The 16,504-nt window shown below is 45.5% G+C and overlaps 1 protein-coding gene across 4 annotated transcripts in view; it reads right to left on the minus strand.

The window, feature by feature from the left end:
* Positions 1-16,504, minus strand: part of FRMD4B (FERM domain containing 4B) — a 147,200-nt gene that overhangs the window by 96,036 nt on the left and 34,660 nt on the right. Inside the window, exon 1 of one of the 4 annotated variants that reach the window (XM_026110742.2) lies at positions 10,391-10,575. The exons of the other annotated variants lie outside the window; for them this stretch is intronic. Within the exon in view, the coding sequence (XP_025966527.2) occupies positions 10,391-10,462 (72 nt within the window). The 5' untranslated portion in view covers positions 10,463-10,575. Of the gene's footprint in view, positions 1-10,390; positions 10,576-16,504 lie in introns of those variants that run through there. 4 annotated transcript variants of the gene reach the window in all.

The raw sequence follows: 16,504 nt of genomic DNA on the forward strand, positions 1-16,504 counted from the left end.
AAACTCGCTGCAGTCCCACATGGATCCCCACTATATGCAGATATGTTTTTATGTTTCTCTTCTCTGCACAAATCCATGTTTCATTTCACCAAAATTTTCTAATTTTGCTCCAGTTACAAGCTAATTGCCCACAGTTACACTACTTTTAAAGATACAACATTCTTCCAAACATGCCCAGCAAAAGTACCGCTGTATAGGAGTTTTCATGAGCATGAGCAATAGGATTACTTGTGAATTAGGACTTTTCAGAGCATGCTGAAGCTGCATATTTCCTGAGCCTTTTTTTTTTTTTTTATTCCTGTCATGTAACAAACCTGCCAAGCTGTGAGTGTTAATATAATTAACCCCAAATAAAGATGAAGTGACTTTTCAAAAATCATTTTTGCTGCACTCTGGCCCTTAATTACCAACTTAATAAAGATAAAGTGAAATGCAGTCATCAGCTGCCCTCTTTGATGTGGTGACTTCTCAGTACATAAGATGCTTAAAAAGCAGCACTGGTGCACAGGATAAAGTCTGTAATCTAACCTTCCCTGATCAAGAGCTTTTGGAGCAAGAACCAACTTCTGGTAAGAGGTGTTTGCAAACCAATTTTGTCCTTTGAGATTCCTGAAGAAAATTCATAACATCTTCCTAGCCAACCTGCTGAAATCCTTTATAGTGGCATGAATTTTGAGGACCTCTCATAAATGAGCCCACAATTCCAGAGATTTATCTACCATCACTTAACGTTGTCAAACCTTCATTTAGAAACCAAAAGAAATCTGCATGGAAGAGCCCTGTCATCTCCTTTAAGGCTAAGCACAGCATCTAATGTAGGTATATGAAATAGCTAAGTTAGGTACACTGAAAAAGCGTATTCCCTGTGGCCACCTCCCTACATAGGCAAATTTCAAATCCCAACTTTTGCTCACTGAACTGCCCCTAAGTCAAATGACTAAATAAGCTACACCCGAAGTGATTCACATCTCCAGCAGGGAGGCTCTCCTAGGGGCTGCTAGTAAGGCTTCTCTGGCCTCTCACGCTCTCCTCTCTGAACAACACATAGCATGTAATAAGCTGATTTAACAACAGCCTTCCATACTTCTACATGAGGTGCTGCCTTTTTTCCTCCTCTCGGACAGCTCAGGTTGTACACAGGTTGTTCAATGCTAACAACATAACCATAACGCAGTGACAAATAAACACATGTTTAAAGACCAGCTGCTGTGCCAGAAATGTGAAGTTCCTGTGATCTATATCCCACAGTAAACTAATTATCATTTTACATCAGAAAAAGTGCCACTGCCTTTTAACTTTATCAGTGATTAAACAGCTCGTAGCCTGATTCCTCAAACTGCAAACTTTCCTACTCACTATACCTAGAACTGCAAAATCAGGTCAGGTTCAAAACAAGTAGCATATGCTCCAGTTTCACAAATTAGTTAATCTTTCAGTGGTGCACTAGTGAGATCACATTACCCAGTTTTTATAAAACAAAGCTACACTTCTCCGGTGGCTCACAGCCAGATGAGTGGTATAATTTGGCAAAGCTTCATTAACTTCAAGGAACTCTAATATACCCATGTACATATAATCAGCTGAGGATACAGTTCAAGCCTACATGCAGTTTAGCAGCGAGTACAATTTTCTATGCATATCACCATTCAACATATACATATATGCAAATTTCATTTAAATTTTATGCACCAATTTTTGTCACTAAAAATCTACAGCGCAGTATCAAGTCAGTTTGCACAGTGAAGAGAAGCAATAAGGAAAAACACCACCCCAGACCTCTGGGGAAGAAAGGATAAGTAAAGACACAGGAAAACATCTGATCTCCAGCTGAACGAGGATTTGTTTCTCTTGCATACTTACACAGACTCTGCGAATGCTTTCCGACAAGCTACAGCTTTATGCGTTTTTCACAGCAGGCCCCTTCCAGCCGCACAGGTCACTGCAAGCTGAGCAGCTGTGGGAGGGCTGGAGCTGCAGACACTGCCTCGCAGGAAGGTTGCCATCTACCAAGGCACCAGGACCGCTGCCTGTGGCACTGACCTGCTCCAGAGACATCCCGCAGCAGGTTGGGGTGGCAGTAGGAATTAATATAGAACTGCTTTCCCCGATACAGCACACGGCACAAGCCAGGGAGCGACCTCCAGGGTGCCAGCACTGCTAGTCCAGGCAGGAGTGAGGAGAAAGCTCCTTCGACACCCTTGTCCAGTGGCAGTGGGCAGGCAGGATTTCAGGGATCAGACGCCCTAGGACTGAACAGCTTCATTTGGAGGCAAGGTGCCTATAAATGCAAATATTTTCCTGTAGGAAAAGGAATTATCAGCCTGGCACAGACCAAAGTAACACCTTTCCCTCCACTGCAGTAGGCTGCACAGTGCTGGGTTTCATGATGGGGGAAGCAGGGTGGAGTTCAGGCATCCTGGCAGCCTCCTTTGAGGATATGGCCCCGAGGACAGCCTGGTGCCCCAGCCCCTCTCCCTGACATGTGCAGTAGGGACACATATTTGCACAGTCACAGAGCAGGAGGAACTGCAGGGTGGTGAATACATGCAATAGATGGATGCTGGGGACTTCAAACCAGAGCCTGCTCTGAGGATATCAAACTCAGTATAGGAATGAACAAGCATTCTGGGCAGGCTCAGCTGAACAAAGCAGCTTACAGGTGCGTCCCGCAAGCCAGAGGCACCTGCTGCAGCCAGCACCTGTTCAGGGAATCAGCTTCTTTGTGCAGCTTTCAGAGAAGTCCCAAAACAAACAAACAAAAAGTCTGAACACCTTCCATGGGGCATTCACATATACATGCACTAGACCTAGATGGAGGAAGAAAGGGGAACAGGCCAGCAGGCTCCAAGGTGATCCATGAGAAGAGCTTCCTTGTCAAAGGTGGCATCTAATTTGCTTCCTCTGTATTAGGAAAGTCATGCCCCCACCCTGGTCCCAGCAGCACACAAGTGTTCAGGACTTCCAGAGCAGTTTTCAGACCAGCTTGCTTTAAATCTTCAGAGATGCTGCATTTCTGACAATGCCTAATTTCTGTAATCCTGCCCTAGGGAGCCTGACAGAAGGCAACCCCACAGGGATAAAAGAGGAGGCCTGGATGCTTTGATGGCTATTTTAAATCTGACTGTGATGATCCTGCAAACACTCACTGGCAGGTATCACTTCCATACTGGAAAAGCAACAGGGCCTGGGTACTCTGCCCTGCTGCCTCCTCTGGTGCAGACACCTTGGAGGAGCCAGCCCAGCTCACACCAGTCATCTCTGCGCTCACACATCTGGGGCAGGACCCAGCTAACCAGTTGGGTGGGGACCTGATGACGACATCGGAAACCGTTCCGCACTCAGCAGTGCTCCTGCTCACATCTGGAGGAAGCAAGAGGGAAAACTAGCACAAGGCGGAAACTTGGAACATCCCCAAAGCGGCAACACCCCCCGGGTTGCAGAGGGGTCTCAAGAAAGTGGCACCACAGCTGCTTTCCTCAGTAAGGCTTCACTCCACAGCCTGCACCGGGAACAGGGCGTTGACAGTGCTTTTTAGCTTGGCTCCATCTGTCAGGAAATAATTCATGCTGTGCCAGTCTGCTGCCAAGCCAGAGTCCCCACAAGAGGGAGGCAGCCAAAATGCTCTGCCTCATTTATCCCCCCAGGTAAAACGCACAGAAACAGTATGATGCTGAGCTTTGCGTGCAGGTGTTTCTCCAGAGAAGAAAGCATTGCTGCGGGGCACCTGCGGGACAGGCAGGTCTCACATCCCAGCACCTTTATCCCTGCAGGAAGCAACGGCATGGAGAAGGGGCAGCTGCTACCTTTGGAAGTTGCAGGAGAAGGCACAATTTCTCCCCAAGCTTCTCATACTGCCTTTCTTATCCAGCCCTGTGGCCACCTTTCACAGGTAGCTCTCATTCACACACAGCCTGGGCATGTGCCTCCTCCCCTCAGCAGCCTGCAGCAAGTCTCCCAGGCTAAGAGAAGATGAGCAGCCTCCACAGAAGCAAGACAGACATGTTGCAGAGCAAGGGATGGACAGCTGTTACACAGCCACCAAGATGCAAGAGCAGGCCACACACAATGACTTATAGGATGTGGTGAAACCCTGTTTTTTCCCCTCCATGCCTGCTGTCTTAGAGGTCTCAAGCCCCTCCCTGCCACTAACCAACAGGGGAGTAACAAAGTGCACAGAATACTTTTGGCATCATAGTTCTGGAGTCAAAATCAGTTTTACCATGCTTGGCTTCAGCACACTGACACACTGTTCTGACAAAATTTCCATCTTGCAGCAGTGCTGCACATCCCTAAACATTCAGGTGGCTCAGTACATCACCCTCCACCTCCCACACACAGCTGCTGTAGCAACAGCTTTTCAACAGCTCAGAGCAACACTGCACATTTCTCTCCACAGCAGTTCAGGGCCAGACAGTTCTGCTTGCCCATCACCTTACTGGAGCCCCAAAGCACTTGTGGCTCTTACAGGAGTGGCAGGATCAAAGTCTTATGGATCAGGACACTGGCTTGCCAGCTAAGATGACATGCACAGCCATGCCAGTTGTCACGCATTTCCCAGGCTCCCTCCAGCAGCTCAGCGCAGGCATCAGAGGGTTTCTGCAGGGGCTCTGGCAACAGGTCATCCTGGCAGACACCCCAGCACCATTGCTGATGGGGCCCAAACCTGCTCGACTTCTCTCATGCCCAGTGGCTTCAATTCACTCTTGCTGCTGGCATTGCCCTGCTCCCACTGCAGCTGCAAAGGCAGCAGCATCTCTGGCATTTTGGGCTGGCAGGAAATATTAAAGGAAGCCTGAAGAAGTCAGGTAATTATAGTTGGATGAAGTATTTCATGGTAGATGTAAATACGTGAGGAGCATAAAAATCCAGGGCTGCCCTAGCTTTATGATTATTTTATAGCCTCATTAATCTATGGCAAATGAGGTAGAATTACTACATCGTCTAAATACTGGGCAGAGATCTACAATGCTGTAAGATGAAGCATAAATGAAATAGTAAAGTTTTGGCATTCTGCATGATATACATGGTCACGAAGACAAAAATAACCACCCAAACATATCAGTTTCCTGATAAGAATCTTTTGAAGAGTGAGAATAAATGATATCTAACTATAATTATACCCTGAGTGCATTCGTTCTCTCAGGCTAACCTGTGATACTGTAGCCTCCAGAAAAATCATGACTCAGAGCAGAGCTCTGCTCTTGATTAGACTTTATGGGTCATGCCTAGCCCAGGAAAGGTATACGTCCAGAAAAGGGCTTATCCTTTCCTATGCACATGCTAAATGACAGTCTAGATCACAGCATCCCATCAAGGGATGTATCCTGGATGCCTTTATGCTCCCCCCACTCTCCAATTTCAGATCAAAAACCAGCAGAGCAGTTCATTTCTTACTGTGCCTGTTTAATACTCAGCACACCAGAGTACCATCATCAATATAAGCTTTTAGTCAAAGTCAGAATATTTAAAAACAACCAAGTGACAGCCCCATCCTCTTTGGCTTCAGCAGGGTCTTCTGGTGAGGAGCAGGGCTGAGAGCAGTAGCACAGCGCAGGCAGAGGATGTGGGTGCTCTCCTTGGCCATAGCACTCATCCGACACACCCCAAGTGCATCTGCCCCAGGCCAAACTATCAGGATCCAACCCCACAACTTTGACAGGTTTGCATAAGAGTAAACCTCATGCCATTTCCCTTTGGGGTTTGACCCAACACAATCTGAAGTTAACAAGCCTCATTCCATCTGTCACAGGCGAGTTCAGTTCAGACCCCCTTCAAGAGACAGGGCAGCCCATTTTCCTGGACAGTTTTTGCAGAAGGAGAATCACAAACTGGAAAAAAGACCTCACTGGTAAATAGGAGAGAAAAAATGCTTTCATGAATGTACATAAGTTGCCAGGATTCTCAGTGCTATGGAATGTTCTCCAAGGACCTGCTGCAACTGTGCTTCTCAAGCTAGGAAGCAAAAAAAAATTTTTCAAATGGTATCATTTGTTATTGAGAGAAATTACTGCCTCATTTTATTAGCAAAATACCTGTACAATGAATGTTTGCCAGCTCTGGGCAAATAAAAGGGGAATAATCATCTAGAATTTGAGAGGAGGCAAATCAGTATGTTTTGTTATTACAGCAAGTTTTAGAGCAAATTAGCTCAGGCACAATACTTGAAAGCTAGCCTCTGTGCCATTTGAGTGTCCGACCATAGAAACGGAAAGTAGCACATGGCATTTCACCGGAGGGGACTACATCCCTTTTACCAGGCACTAGATGTTGCTATGAATAAGAGTGAAGCAAGCCTTCCAAAATGCACCATGCTGCTAACCATTTAGAAAGTGAGGGTGTATCCAAAAAGCATAAGGCCACAAGGAGCAGAGAGTAACTGAATCAAAGGAGGAGGAGAAAGAGCAGCCATTGAAAGGATGCCTCTAGCCTCAGAAGGCCTCCAAAATAAACAAACAGCACACTATGGGCTGGCTCCAAAGCCCATTGAAAACTGTGGAGAGCCTCCAACTACTTTCAATAGGCTTACATCAAGACTGGGCTGCTTTTTCTTTTCAGGGACTTGTGGTGTTTCTCAAAGCACTCAGATCAACTCTGTGGGTCTCCGAGGCGACGGGCAGCTGCTGGCCCCACTGCACAAGCTCTGTGCACACTGCCTTGCCAGCGCACCGACTCTTCACCATCACATCCCGCAGTTCCTCACTCCTGCTGCCGCACCTTGGCTCTGCTCCTCCTCCCCCTGCTGCCTCAACAACAGGTATTTTGCAAACATTAGCCACTCAGCTATCTAAAATTCGTTATATTAAATAAGAAAACTTATTTTTAAGCAACAGAACTGTTTCTGTCCAACCTCTGGGAATACTGAAATGGATATGGGTCATGAATCAAGACACAGGTACCCAGGTCCCACAGGGTCTATCAGTATAGAAAGCCCAAATCATAACTCTGCTTCTTACCTCATGATGTGCTTTCTGGAGCCAGTGCATGGTTAGAACTTCCCCTATTTACCACCCTCCCATCTCCAGAGAAGCTTTCTGTATTTGAAGAAATCTATGCTGATGCTATACAAATTTGTAGTTCCTCTTGCTGTAAAAGATCAAGTTAAGACACAGCATATTTTGCACATGCAAGTCAAGGCTTTCCAGAGCCCCTCCAAGTAGCAAGAGCAATGAGTCCAAGCCCAATTTTCCCTCCCTTCATAGAAAAAAAAGCACCTAGAGAAAAGACTGACACTAGCAGCCGTTTTATCAGATGCCCCCGGGTGGGAACAGCGACATCGGGAAACGTCAGAAACACAAACAATGAGAGGGGAAATCGAGAAGGGAAACATGAGGAGGAAGCCGGGACAGCCCACAAATGCTGTGACTGCAGGAGCTGAGTCAGCCCATCAGGAGCGAGGAGAGAGCAGGACCTCAGAAAAAAAAAAAAAAAAGCAGACCACAAATTTTAAATTTAAAATTAAATCCAAATTCTTTACTAGTCATCTTGGCAAAACAAATAAGTGCCACACACACTGGGCACAGGCCTTCACCCTGGTCAGGCTTCCCAGTTTCAACATCTCTGTTCTGGTCATCCTGTAGCAACATTAACTCCCCAATGGGGGTCAATCTAAGACCATTCAAATGCTTAAAAATGTTATTCCTGTTATAATGGGTACAAATGAGAATTCAGCATTTGCTAACAATTATCCTATCCAATAACTTCAGTCTCCCCCTCATACTTCAAATGGAAACAATGCAGTAACTGAGCAGTACCTGTTGGCAGAGAAACTTAAATAGATGGAGAGGAGGGCCTGAAATAGCTTCCTAAAAGAAAAACTTTTTTTTTTTTAAAACCCCTTTGGGATATGAAGCAGGCTTTCAAACAACCCTTGCCATTACTGGAGCTGTGATTCAATCAGCGTTTCATGGCCATAATTAACAAGTATTTGTTTTCAAGGGCGTGATTCTTCATTTGCCAAGACTGCAAAAATTATAATGCATTTTTCCCATCCTCCTTGGAGAGAATATGTGAGCTTGGCCAGAGAAAGGAAGCCATTTGGAGCAGGAAGAGGATGCTTAGAAACAGTTTGTATGCTCATATAGGCCCTTTCTGTGGTCATAAGATCAGACTAACATTAAAAAAAACCCTACCATTCTCATTCAGGTTAACTGCTGACATCGAAAAGCACAAAACCTCTTTGCCTTCCTGATTCAACAGGTTGCTCAGTCCTGCCTCACTGCTCCTGGAGGACATTTCCCAGGAGCACCACTCTCCTCCTGCACATGTGGCTGGAAAGGAAGAGGAAGGAGAACATCAAGCCCTAGGAAACCAGAGCATCCTGCCCTTCTCTTCCTCAGTCTTACAGCAGGCAGGAGAAGGAGGACTTCCAGCTACAGCTAATTAAGCCTTGCTTCAACCAGTTTCATTGCCTCTGCTCTCATATACCTGTTTCCCAAGACTTGAGAAACCTCACAAGGAAGAGAAGGGCCAGACTTCCTTATCCTTATATGCATCTGCTCCCCTGCATCCCAAAAGCATCTTTTTCATCCCTCAGGGAGAAAGACAAGGACAAGGGTGGGAAGAAAGGATTAGAAAGTCAGGAGACAACTAGTAGCTCTTAAACAAGGAAAACCTCAGGGGCTAGTCTCAGGGGAATAGGGAAAGGGAAGCTGCAAGCTGAGAGGGGCTGAAGTTTACCACAGGCTGCCTCCAGAGAAAAGAGCATCTCACCAGGGACACACTCCCAAGGCAGGGGAGACAGAGGGAACCAGCTCTGTCCTGCATAGCCCTGTCCTCTATTTTTCCCCATCAGTAGCATTAACTAGATTGGCCACAGGGGCACTCTGACCCTTCAGCAACAAGGCAGCAAGTTCCTTTGGGATATGCGTCACAGCATACAACTCATTCATACAGTAGAAATGGTAGGGGGAGAATAAATTCACTGATTCAAAAAAAGATCTGATTGATGTTACATTTCCAAATCTTCTGGGAGTAAAGTTAGCAGCATATAGTCTCTTTACCCTTCCCTCCTGCTGATTGTTAAATCAAAAACCCCCAGAAGAACACAGCAGTCACTGGAATATAATTCATGTTTCTGTATTGCTAAATTATGCATTAGCCTTACACCAGGTAAAATTGTAGTATGGCACCATCTGTTTCTCAATATGCTAGCTCCTAGCTACTGTTGCAGGGATTTACTTTCATACCCCTTTCCATGTACTGCTGAGCTGATGGGCAGAGTGTCTGCCATCAGAGCAAGGGACCTGTCACCTGCCTACTACACATTCAGGATATACCCTCCTGAAAAACAGGTGCAGATTTTCAGATATACAGGATAGGCCTACAGTGCCAGCTCTAATGAATAGCCCTTGATGATGCTACACATCCTCAAAATACTGCAGTAGAAAGCACATTTTCCAGCTGTTTGTGCCTTATGCCAGAGCACATTTATATCAGCAATTTCCTTTAATATTCTGAGGATTGCTGCAAGTTTTTCATTATGATCATGATAGAGGAAGGGGAAGGAGAAGGAGAAGAGCAGTCAACATTTGTCTTTACATTGAAATTAAGGGGACTTGTAAGGAAAGCACATATGAGAAAGTCCCAGGAATTAATCAAGGAGCTTCCAATTTTCTGTGTCTCCAGATTTCAAACAGACAAACAGTAACCGAGCCACCACAGGCCTCGGTACAGAGCACACCATGAAGGTCACTATCCCAGCCGGTCCCCCTTCATGACACAGCTCCCGTGGGTGCAACGGGCCCAGCAAGGTGGCAGGGGAGGCAACAGGAGCGCTGCTGTGCGGACACTTGGCCTTGCAGGGGTACGGATTCAACCCAGGCGAAGCAAGGCGTGGGGGTCCCCCGGCCCAGGGACCAAGGCCAGGGTGGGTGTCCCGGTGGCAGCCCTGCAAGGCAGCTGCCCTGCTCCTGCTGCTCCCCCTGCTGGGGACGTCAGGTATTTCTAATGACTTCGTGAACAGTCTGAGAAAATCCAAACACCTGAGACTCCCGAAATCCCTATTCTGCTGCAGGGAAGCTGTTGGAGCAAAGGAAGCAGGGCCAGGCCTGTCAGATCCCGGTGCGCATGCAGGCTCTGGCTGCAATAGCTCATGCTTTCAGCCCTTGGAATTGAGGTATGGGCCCCAGGGCCCTGCCCAAGCCAGGACAGGATCACACTGACAGCTAAGCCCAAATCCTCCCAGTGTTTGCGCATGTGCCAGTGGTAGATGTTGCTTCTGCATGAATGCCTCCTCCACTGCACATGTACCAGGCAGCGCCCAGCCAGGGACTGCATCTGGAGCAGGTCTACCACTGGCAGTACCCCACCCCTTTAAATTAGAAAGGCAACAAAAATATTCCTCTTATTAACACTAAGTCTAGGTTTCTCATCAACAATAAGTTTCTCTCACCTGAGACTCAGTAGACAGATACCTTCTAGAGCTGAATGCTGCCTGAGAGACGTACTGTCTGCCACACTCCATAAAAGCCTCTCTCTAACGCCGTATCCAGATGCTCCAACTCAGTCCCCAAACCTTAGCTTGCGTCTTCAAAGCCTCCTCCAAGTCAATGCTACCAGTCGAAGGCTACCAGCCACACACCGAGGCATCTGAGAAGGTGGCTGGAGGCAGGGGAATTCCTGAAACACTGGAAGAGGTGGCAAAGTGCTTCCCAGTAAGTCTGGGACAAGAGAAGGCTGGTCAGGAGACTAAGGCAATGAACAAACAGGTTAAGCCTGTTGCTGCCTATCCTGAAAGCCAGCTCAGCGCAGGAGGCGTTTAAACAGCGTTTGCTCCTGCCCCAGTTTGGAAGGGAGGGAATAAAGTAGCTTGGTAGGATCTGAGAGTCAGACCAAACCTAGCAGTTTTCAAAAGGTGATACTTGATGACCAAAGAATAAAAAAGGAGTTAGAATTCTAGCTAATGCAAAACATAATAAGCTCTTTCCTCTCCTCTCAGATTTTGTTTTATACAAATGCATTTCTTTTTCTATAACCCTAGTTTTGTTGTTCAGTCATGAACCAGGGGTCCTGTTCCTACTTCTCTCCCCCTTCTTCCCTCATTTATGCTCTATCACATAGACTATAAAGAATTAAGACAACCAGCATCACTTTACAAGAGACCAGCTACTGCCTCCTAACTTCATGTGGAAGGAAAGAGAATCCATGAATGTTTCATGACAGTTTCATTTGACCTAGAAGTACAGTTTACTATGGCTTCCTTATGCCTTTAATATTGCTCCTAATTCCCTCATTTGAGGTTTCAACAGCTGTTTTTTGTTTAATGTTAGAAGTGACCTATGAATAATGCACCTAGACAAACAGAACCTAGCTGCAGTGATTTTGACCTCACCACCATGCTGTGCTGAGGAAAAGGTTGATCCCACTCTGGCCTGGCTGCATTTTGCTTTCAGCAAGCACAGGAGGTATCAGCCTATGCCAGCAGAAGCTCCCCTTGATTACATCAGAAGCAAGATCAGGCTTCAATTCATATCAGCTCAAAACTCTGAGACCTCAGATCAGTTTTCCTCATTTCCTCCAATACAATGAGTTCTCAGGGAGAAGTCAAACTATTAGATGTCTCATTCTGCATGTGTTGCTTTGCTGTATTTCAGCTACTACTGCCTTACCACTGAAGCAGCACTGGAATTCAGGGAGCACATCCATCCACTTCACCATGCATCCCTAGATGAACTGTATAACATCAGCGCACCCAAATAACCAACTGGCTTGGCTACAGAATTCAAGATGCCCAGCTTAGAGAATTAGATTTTCAGAATTTAACTTTTACATCAGGCTTAAAAATGTTTGTGTGATCACATCTCTGGCATGCTACTGGACTACTTTGCTATGAGAATCCTTTATCAGTTTATATCTTTAACTCTGGTGCAGCCTCCTGCCTCTACTTAAATCTCACTGTAATATCCTTCAGCTTTCCACTACCATGTATGATTTCATCCTTCTAATCATTTCATTCCTTTCATCCAGATTCTTCATGGGATGCTGCAAAGACAGAATACCAATCTTCCCTTGGAAAAGCCTCACGCATGCAAATGGGGGTGCACTTTTCTGATTCTTACTCAGTTCTTCAGAACAACCTCCCTGTTCAAGCCTGCTGGTAGACAGCTCAGTCCACGGATTAAACCAAGTCCGCTGCAAAGACAGTGATATGCAAATTAAACTGTGGCATTGCTCCCTGATAATGTTTCTGGTGCTCCCTTTTCCAGCAGCTACTATTACTGCATACCTTTGTTCATTAGAGATGCAGAAACAACCTTTTAAGTTCACCTCTGCATAATTCTTCCCTACAGTAGATTAATGAAGTGTTTCCAAGGTACAGAAATATACATGTTACCTAATTACATGAGTCAGGCTGAAGCAGATCCTTTGAACACACACGTCCTGACTAGGCTTTTCTAACCCTGCTTACCCAATCCTTTCTTCCTCTTCACCCCTAGATATACTCAACAAGCAGTTCCTCCAAGCAGAGGACAACTTCATTGCTGCAGGACTGGTCTTTCAGAGGCACAGAGCTCTGTAGCCTATTTGAACCCCACTCTCATTCAGAAAATCTTTGAGTTGCCTCCCAGGTGAATTTTGCTGCAATTCTCTTCCTGTATTTAAATACCTGCTCTTCAGAGAGAGCTGCTCTACCAGTAAAAACATCCAATACCCAGCTGAGATATCCTGTCCTCTCCAGCTTTTCTCCTTGTCAGGCTGCAGAATACACTGCTTACAACTCAAGTGAGGAAATATGACAGCTCTTGTATGTAAAACTCAAGCTTAGAGGAACTACAAAGCCATCTGACATGCAGCACTCCTATGGCCTCAGCCACCAAAGGCAGGGAACAGACACTCAGCTGCTCACTGCTTTGGCTCAAGGGTAAGAAAACTGTGCAGGAGAGCAGGGGAGGGAGCCTGAGCCCTCAGCTCCCATGTTCACCATGGCCTAACACATCAAGAAAAAAGTTTTCCAATATTCCTAACGTCTTACTTCTCTCTACTTCAGAGCTATGCAAAAACATCAGATGAACTAGTTTTATCTCCAGGATCGGTGGCTCGGGGTTAATCAGAGGGAAAGTATCAAAGTTCTTTGGGGTAAAGAGCCTTTTTTCAGTGCAATGCCAAGCACATGCAAGACTGCATTCAACAAGAAGCGCTGTGCTCTGACACGTCCTGCCTGGGAACAACTTGACACACTCAGAACAAGCAGAGCTTGCAGCGCTTATGCAGCACACTTACTTTAGGTACGCCAGCTCACATAGCAACAGCTGTCCTGTGAGTGCAGCCTGCCTGATGCTCATCATGCTTACAGCAGACATACAAAGGGAAGAAAACACACATGCATGTGCAAGATAAGGATGGGCTAACAGAGCAATTCAGCCTGCTCTTGAACAGCTTCCAGATGTGAGCTGGATTAGTTGCTCTGGCAAGCTGCCTGCAGCACCTCTGCCCCATGGGATTTCAGTGTTGCCAACCTCATCTCAACAACTGCATTGTGAATCTTAGTGTCGATGATGGCAGCATTAGATAGGACTTGCCTTGGTTTCAGCCCCCTCACCATACGCACACACCACTATCACAACATACAAGCAGCCAGAAAAATAAAGAGGGGGTGAGTAACCCTCCCTCCCCCTCAATGCATCACACTTAGGGAAACAAAGTGAAACCTTTCCATGTGCCAGAATCGCACGCTTGGAGCCCTGGAATGTCAAACACATGCTGGCAGACTGCCCTCAGTGAATCCCTTTGCAGAGCACAGCTTTGTTGGGGGAGCAAGGCGCACACTCACAGTGAGGGCTTTCACAACCAGACACAGCAGCATACACAAAGCACATGGACTGCCAGAGCTGAACTTTCACTTCTGAAGATCTTAAAAGCTATTGTACAATTTTACTGTGACAGAAATCCAGTGCAGAATTTAGCCATTCACCTGACCTGGTGGTTCTTCCACAGGACCAGCCCACTGTAGTGTTGCAATTCACACCAAAATGCACAGGACAGGAGCAAAAATAGTTTCACTCCAAGTGGAAATGGATAGGTTTGATACTGCTTGGCACAGCAGATTTCACACTTCTCTCAGAACTGGTGATGCTCTTTTCAGGTGAGATTTAAATCATGCTCTGCTTAACATATACTAATTGGTTAATGTCCAGATTCCTACAGGAAAGATGTAGCATCAGTTTAAGTTCAGATTAAAAGGATTACACTGATCACAAGTTTTAAGAGGCTATCAGAGTGTTACATCCCCTTTTTCCCAGGCACTGATTTACTGTGCCCAGCAGCACACTAGAGGGCAGCCGGTACAAGACTCAACTCCTGCTGCCTCAAACCCCTGTGCAAGCAAAAAGCCTCCACCTGCAGAACAGGAAAGGCCTCCAGTTGTGCGCCCATTTCTGCAGGCAGAACTGATTGCATATGCCAAGCACCCATTTTCCACGTAAAGTGCCACCATAGCCATTCTGCATACAGCAAAACTTTCTGTTCACATAAACTGCACAACTGTTGTTGCAGAAGTGATGGCATCATGAAGGATAAAAAGATTTCTTATCCCTATGCTAGCATGTATGGCAGATAGTTAATCAGATCAAAACAGGTTTAGAGGAAGTTTCCAGATGCTGCCTTTTTTGATAGTATCCCATCTGTATGAAGGACTAACAATCTGATGCAAAGCTTATGGAAATCACTTGGCATCTTTCCACACTGGATTAGTCCCTCAAAGACCAAAAGACAGGTCTTCAGCAGGTTGAATCCAGCACAGCTCCACAGACTACCCCAGCAAAATTTCTACACTTAAATCACATTGCTCAGTTCTGCTCTGATAGGTTATTTTAATTGACCAAATTCAGTTCTTTTACAGCCAAAGTCTTCACAAACTGATATCTAAGAGAAGAAAATGGCTCAGACTAGAAAGAAACAATTTAAAAAGCACCTCAAAAAAGAACATTGCTTTTAGAGAAGACAGTTTTCCTTCTTACAACTTCCTCTCAGCTCTGCAAGCCTACATACTATTCCCACCACCATGGTCCCAGTTCCACACTTGGACCCAAGACAGAGGTCCCTGTGCCTGAGCACAACCCATCAAGACAGCCCAAGTTGTGAGAGTTAATGCTCTCACATTAACCCTATGTCCATCCAGCTACCGGATCAGGGCCCAAAACAGTCAGGTGCTAAAAGGAAACAGAAGCACTTTACCTCTCATGCACCTCAAGTCATTTTAAATATAGACTACTTGTTTTAATTCAGCACAAGGACTATACAAGCTCTCTAGCAATCTTCAGAAGACTTCCTTAAATCCCAAATGTTTGTGGCATCTAGCAAGTGAATTGTACCATATGTGAGAAATTCACTAAGATAATTGGTCCTTTCCAGTCTACAGACACTACATAATTAGCATTTTCCTGCTCTGTGGATTGGAAGAGCCTGCCTAGGTTTTGTAGGTTTCTACACCAACAATTTAGCTTTAAGCTCAGTTTTGTTTCATAAATACATTTTCAGTCTGTCCCTTAATAGATATGCATCTGAAATCACAGCAAGACAACAGAACAGGAAGGTCATATTCCACCCTTACTAGAAAATCAGCCTAGAGCAATTCTACTCTGCAAAAGAGTTCACCAGCAGATGAAGTCACTGTTTTAGACACCTGCAGTAGCTTAGATACTTGGACAGAATGAAAAATTAGCCCTCTTTTGGGATTGCCTATTATTTTAGTTCTCCTTGCATAGGGATTTTCAGACACAGATTAAAAGTGAAAGAGAAAGCCAGTTTGAACTGAAGACCATCATATCATTTTCTAAGCAATACTCACATGGCAAAGCCTCAGACTGGATTTTTATTTTATTCTTTAACCCCAGTAATTTAGCAGTACATATTGATTTTGAAAGTGGACAAAGCAAGTAAGCAGTATGCAGTGACAGCCAGGAATAGCTGCTAAGAAAGAGGACTAAGCAAAAAAACCAAACACAAAGTTACAGAAAGATCAGAGAAAGTCCCTCTGTTCCCTTGCTTGAAGACAACAGCAAACTTCCCATCAGTTTAAACAAAAAAGCTCTAAGCCTGGAAAGTCTAGCTACAAAAAGAAAACCTGACCATATTCTCTAAAGACTTGAAGATTACTGAAGTTCATTCCAAAGCCAGAATTTCATCACATAAAATGCATGTTTTGTGTTACCAAAAAGCATTATATGACAGCAATCCTTTAAATGACCTTAAGCCTTGGAGCTTTCACATCCAGCGTAAAAATATTGGGGATTTCTACAGCTGGGCCTGTGACCAGGCTGCCCTTCAGACCTGCTGGGCTGAATTCACACCCAGCAATCCCAGCTTCCTGCAGGAACATCTGCTTTGCCTTCAGGGGAATCACACCTGCAATACAAGGCAGAGGGAGAGGAGGGAAGGAGGGCAGCATCAAGGCTCTATTTCAGGTAATTCAGATCTTCCCTAAAATTTCACAGCTTCTACACAGACTTTCTGGAAAGCTCCTCACTCCCCCAAAGTTAACAACTCCATGGACTCAGCAAAACCTCCG

The sequence above is a fragment of the Dromaius novaehollandiae genome, chromosome 12 (assembly GCF_036370855.1).
Source record: "Dromaius novaehollandiae isolate bDroNov1 chromosome 12, bDroNov1.hap1, whole genome shotgun sequence".
NCBI classification, from domain to species: Eukaryota; Metazoa; Chordata; class Aves; order Casuariiformes; family Dromaiidae; genus Dromaius; species Dromaius novaehollandiae.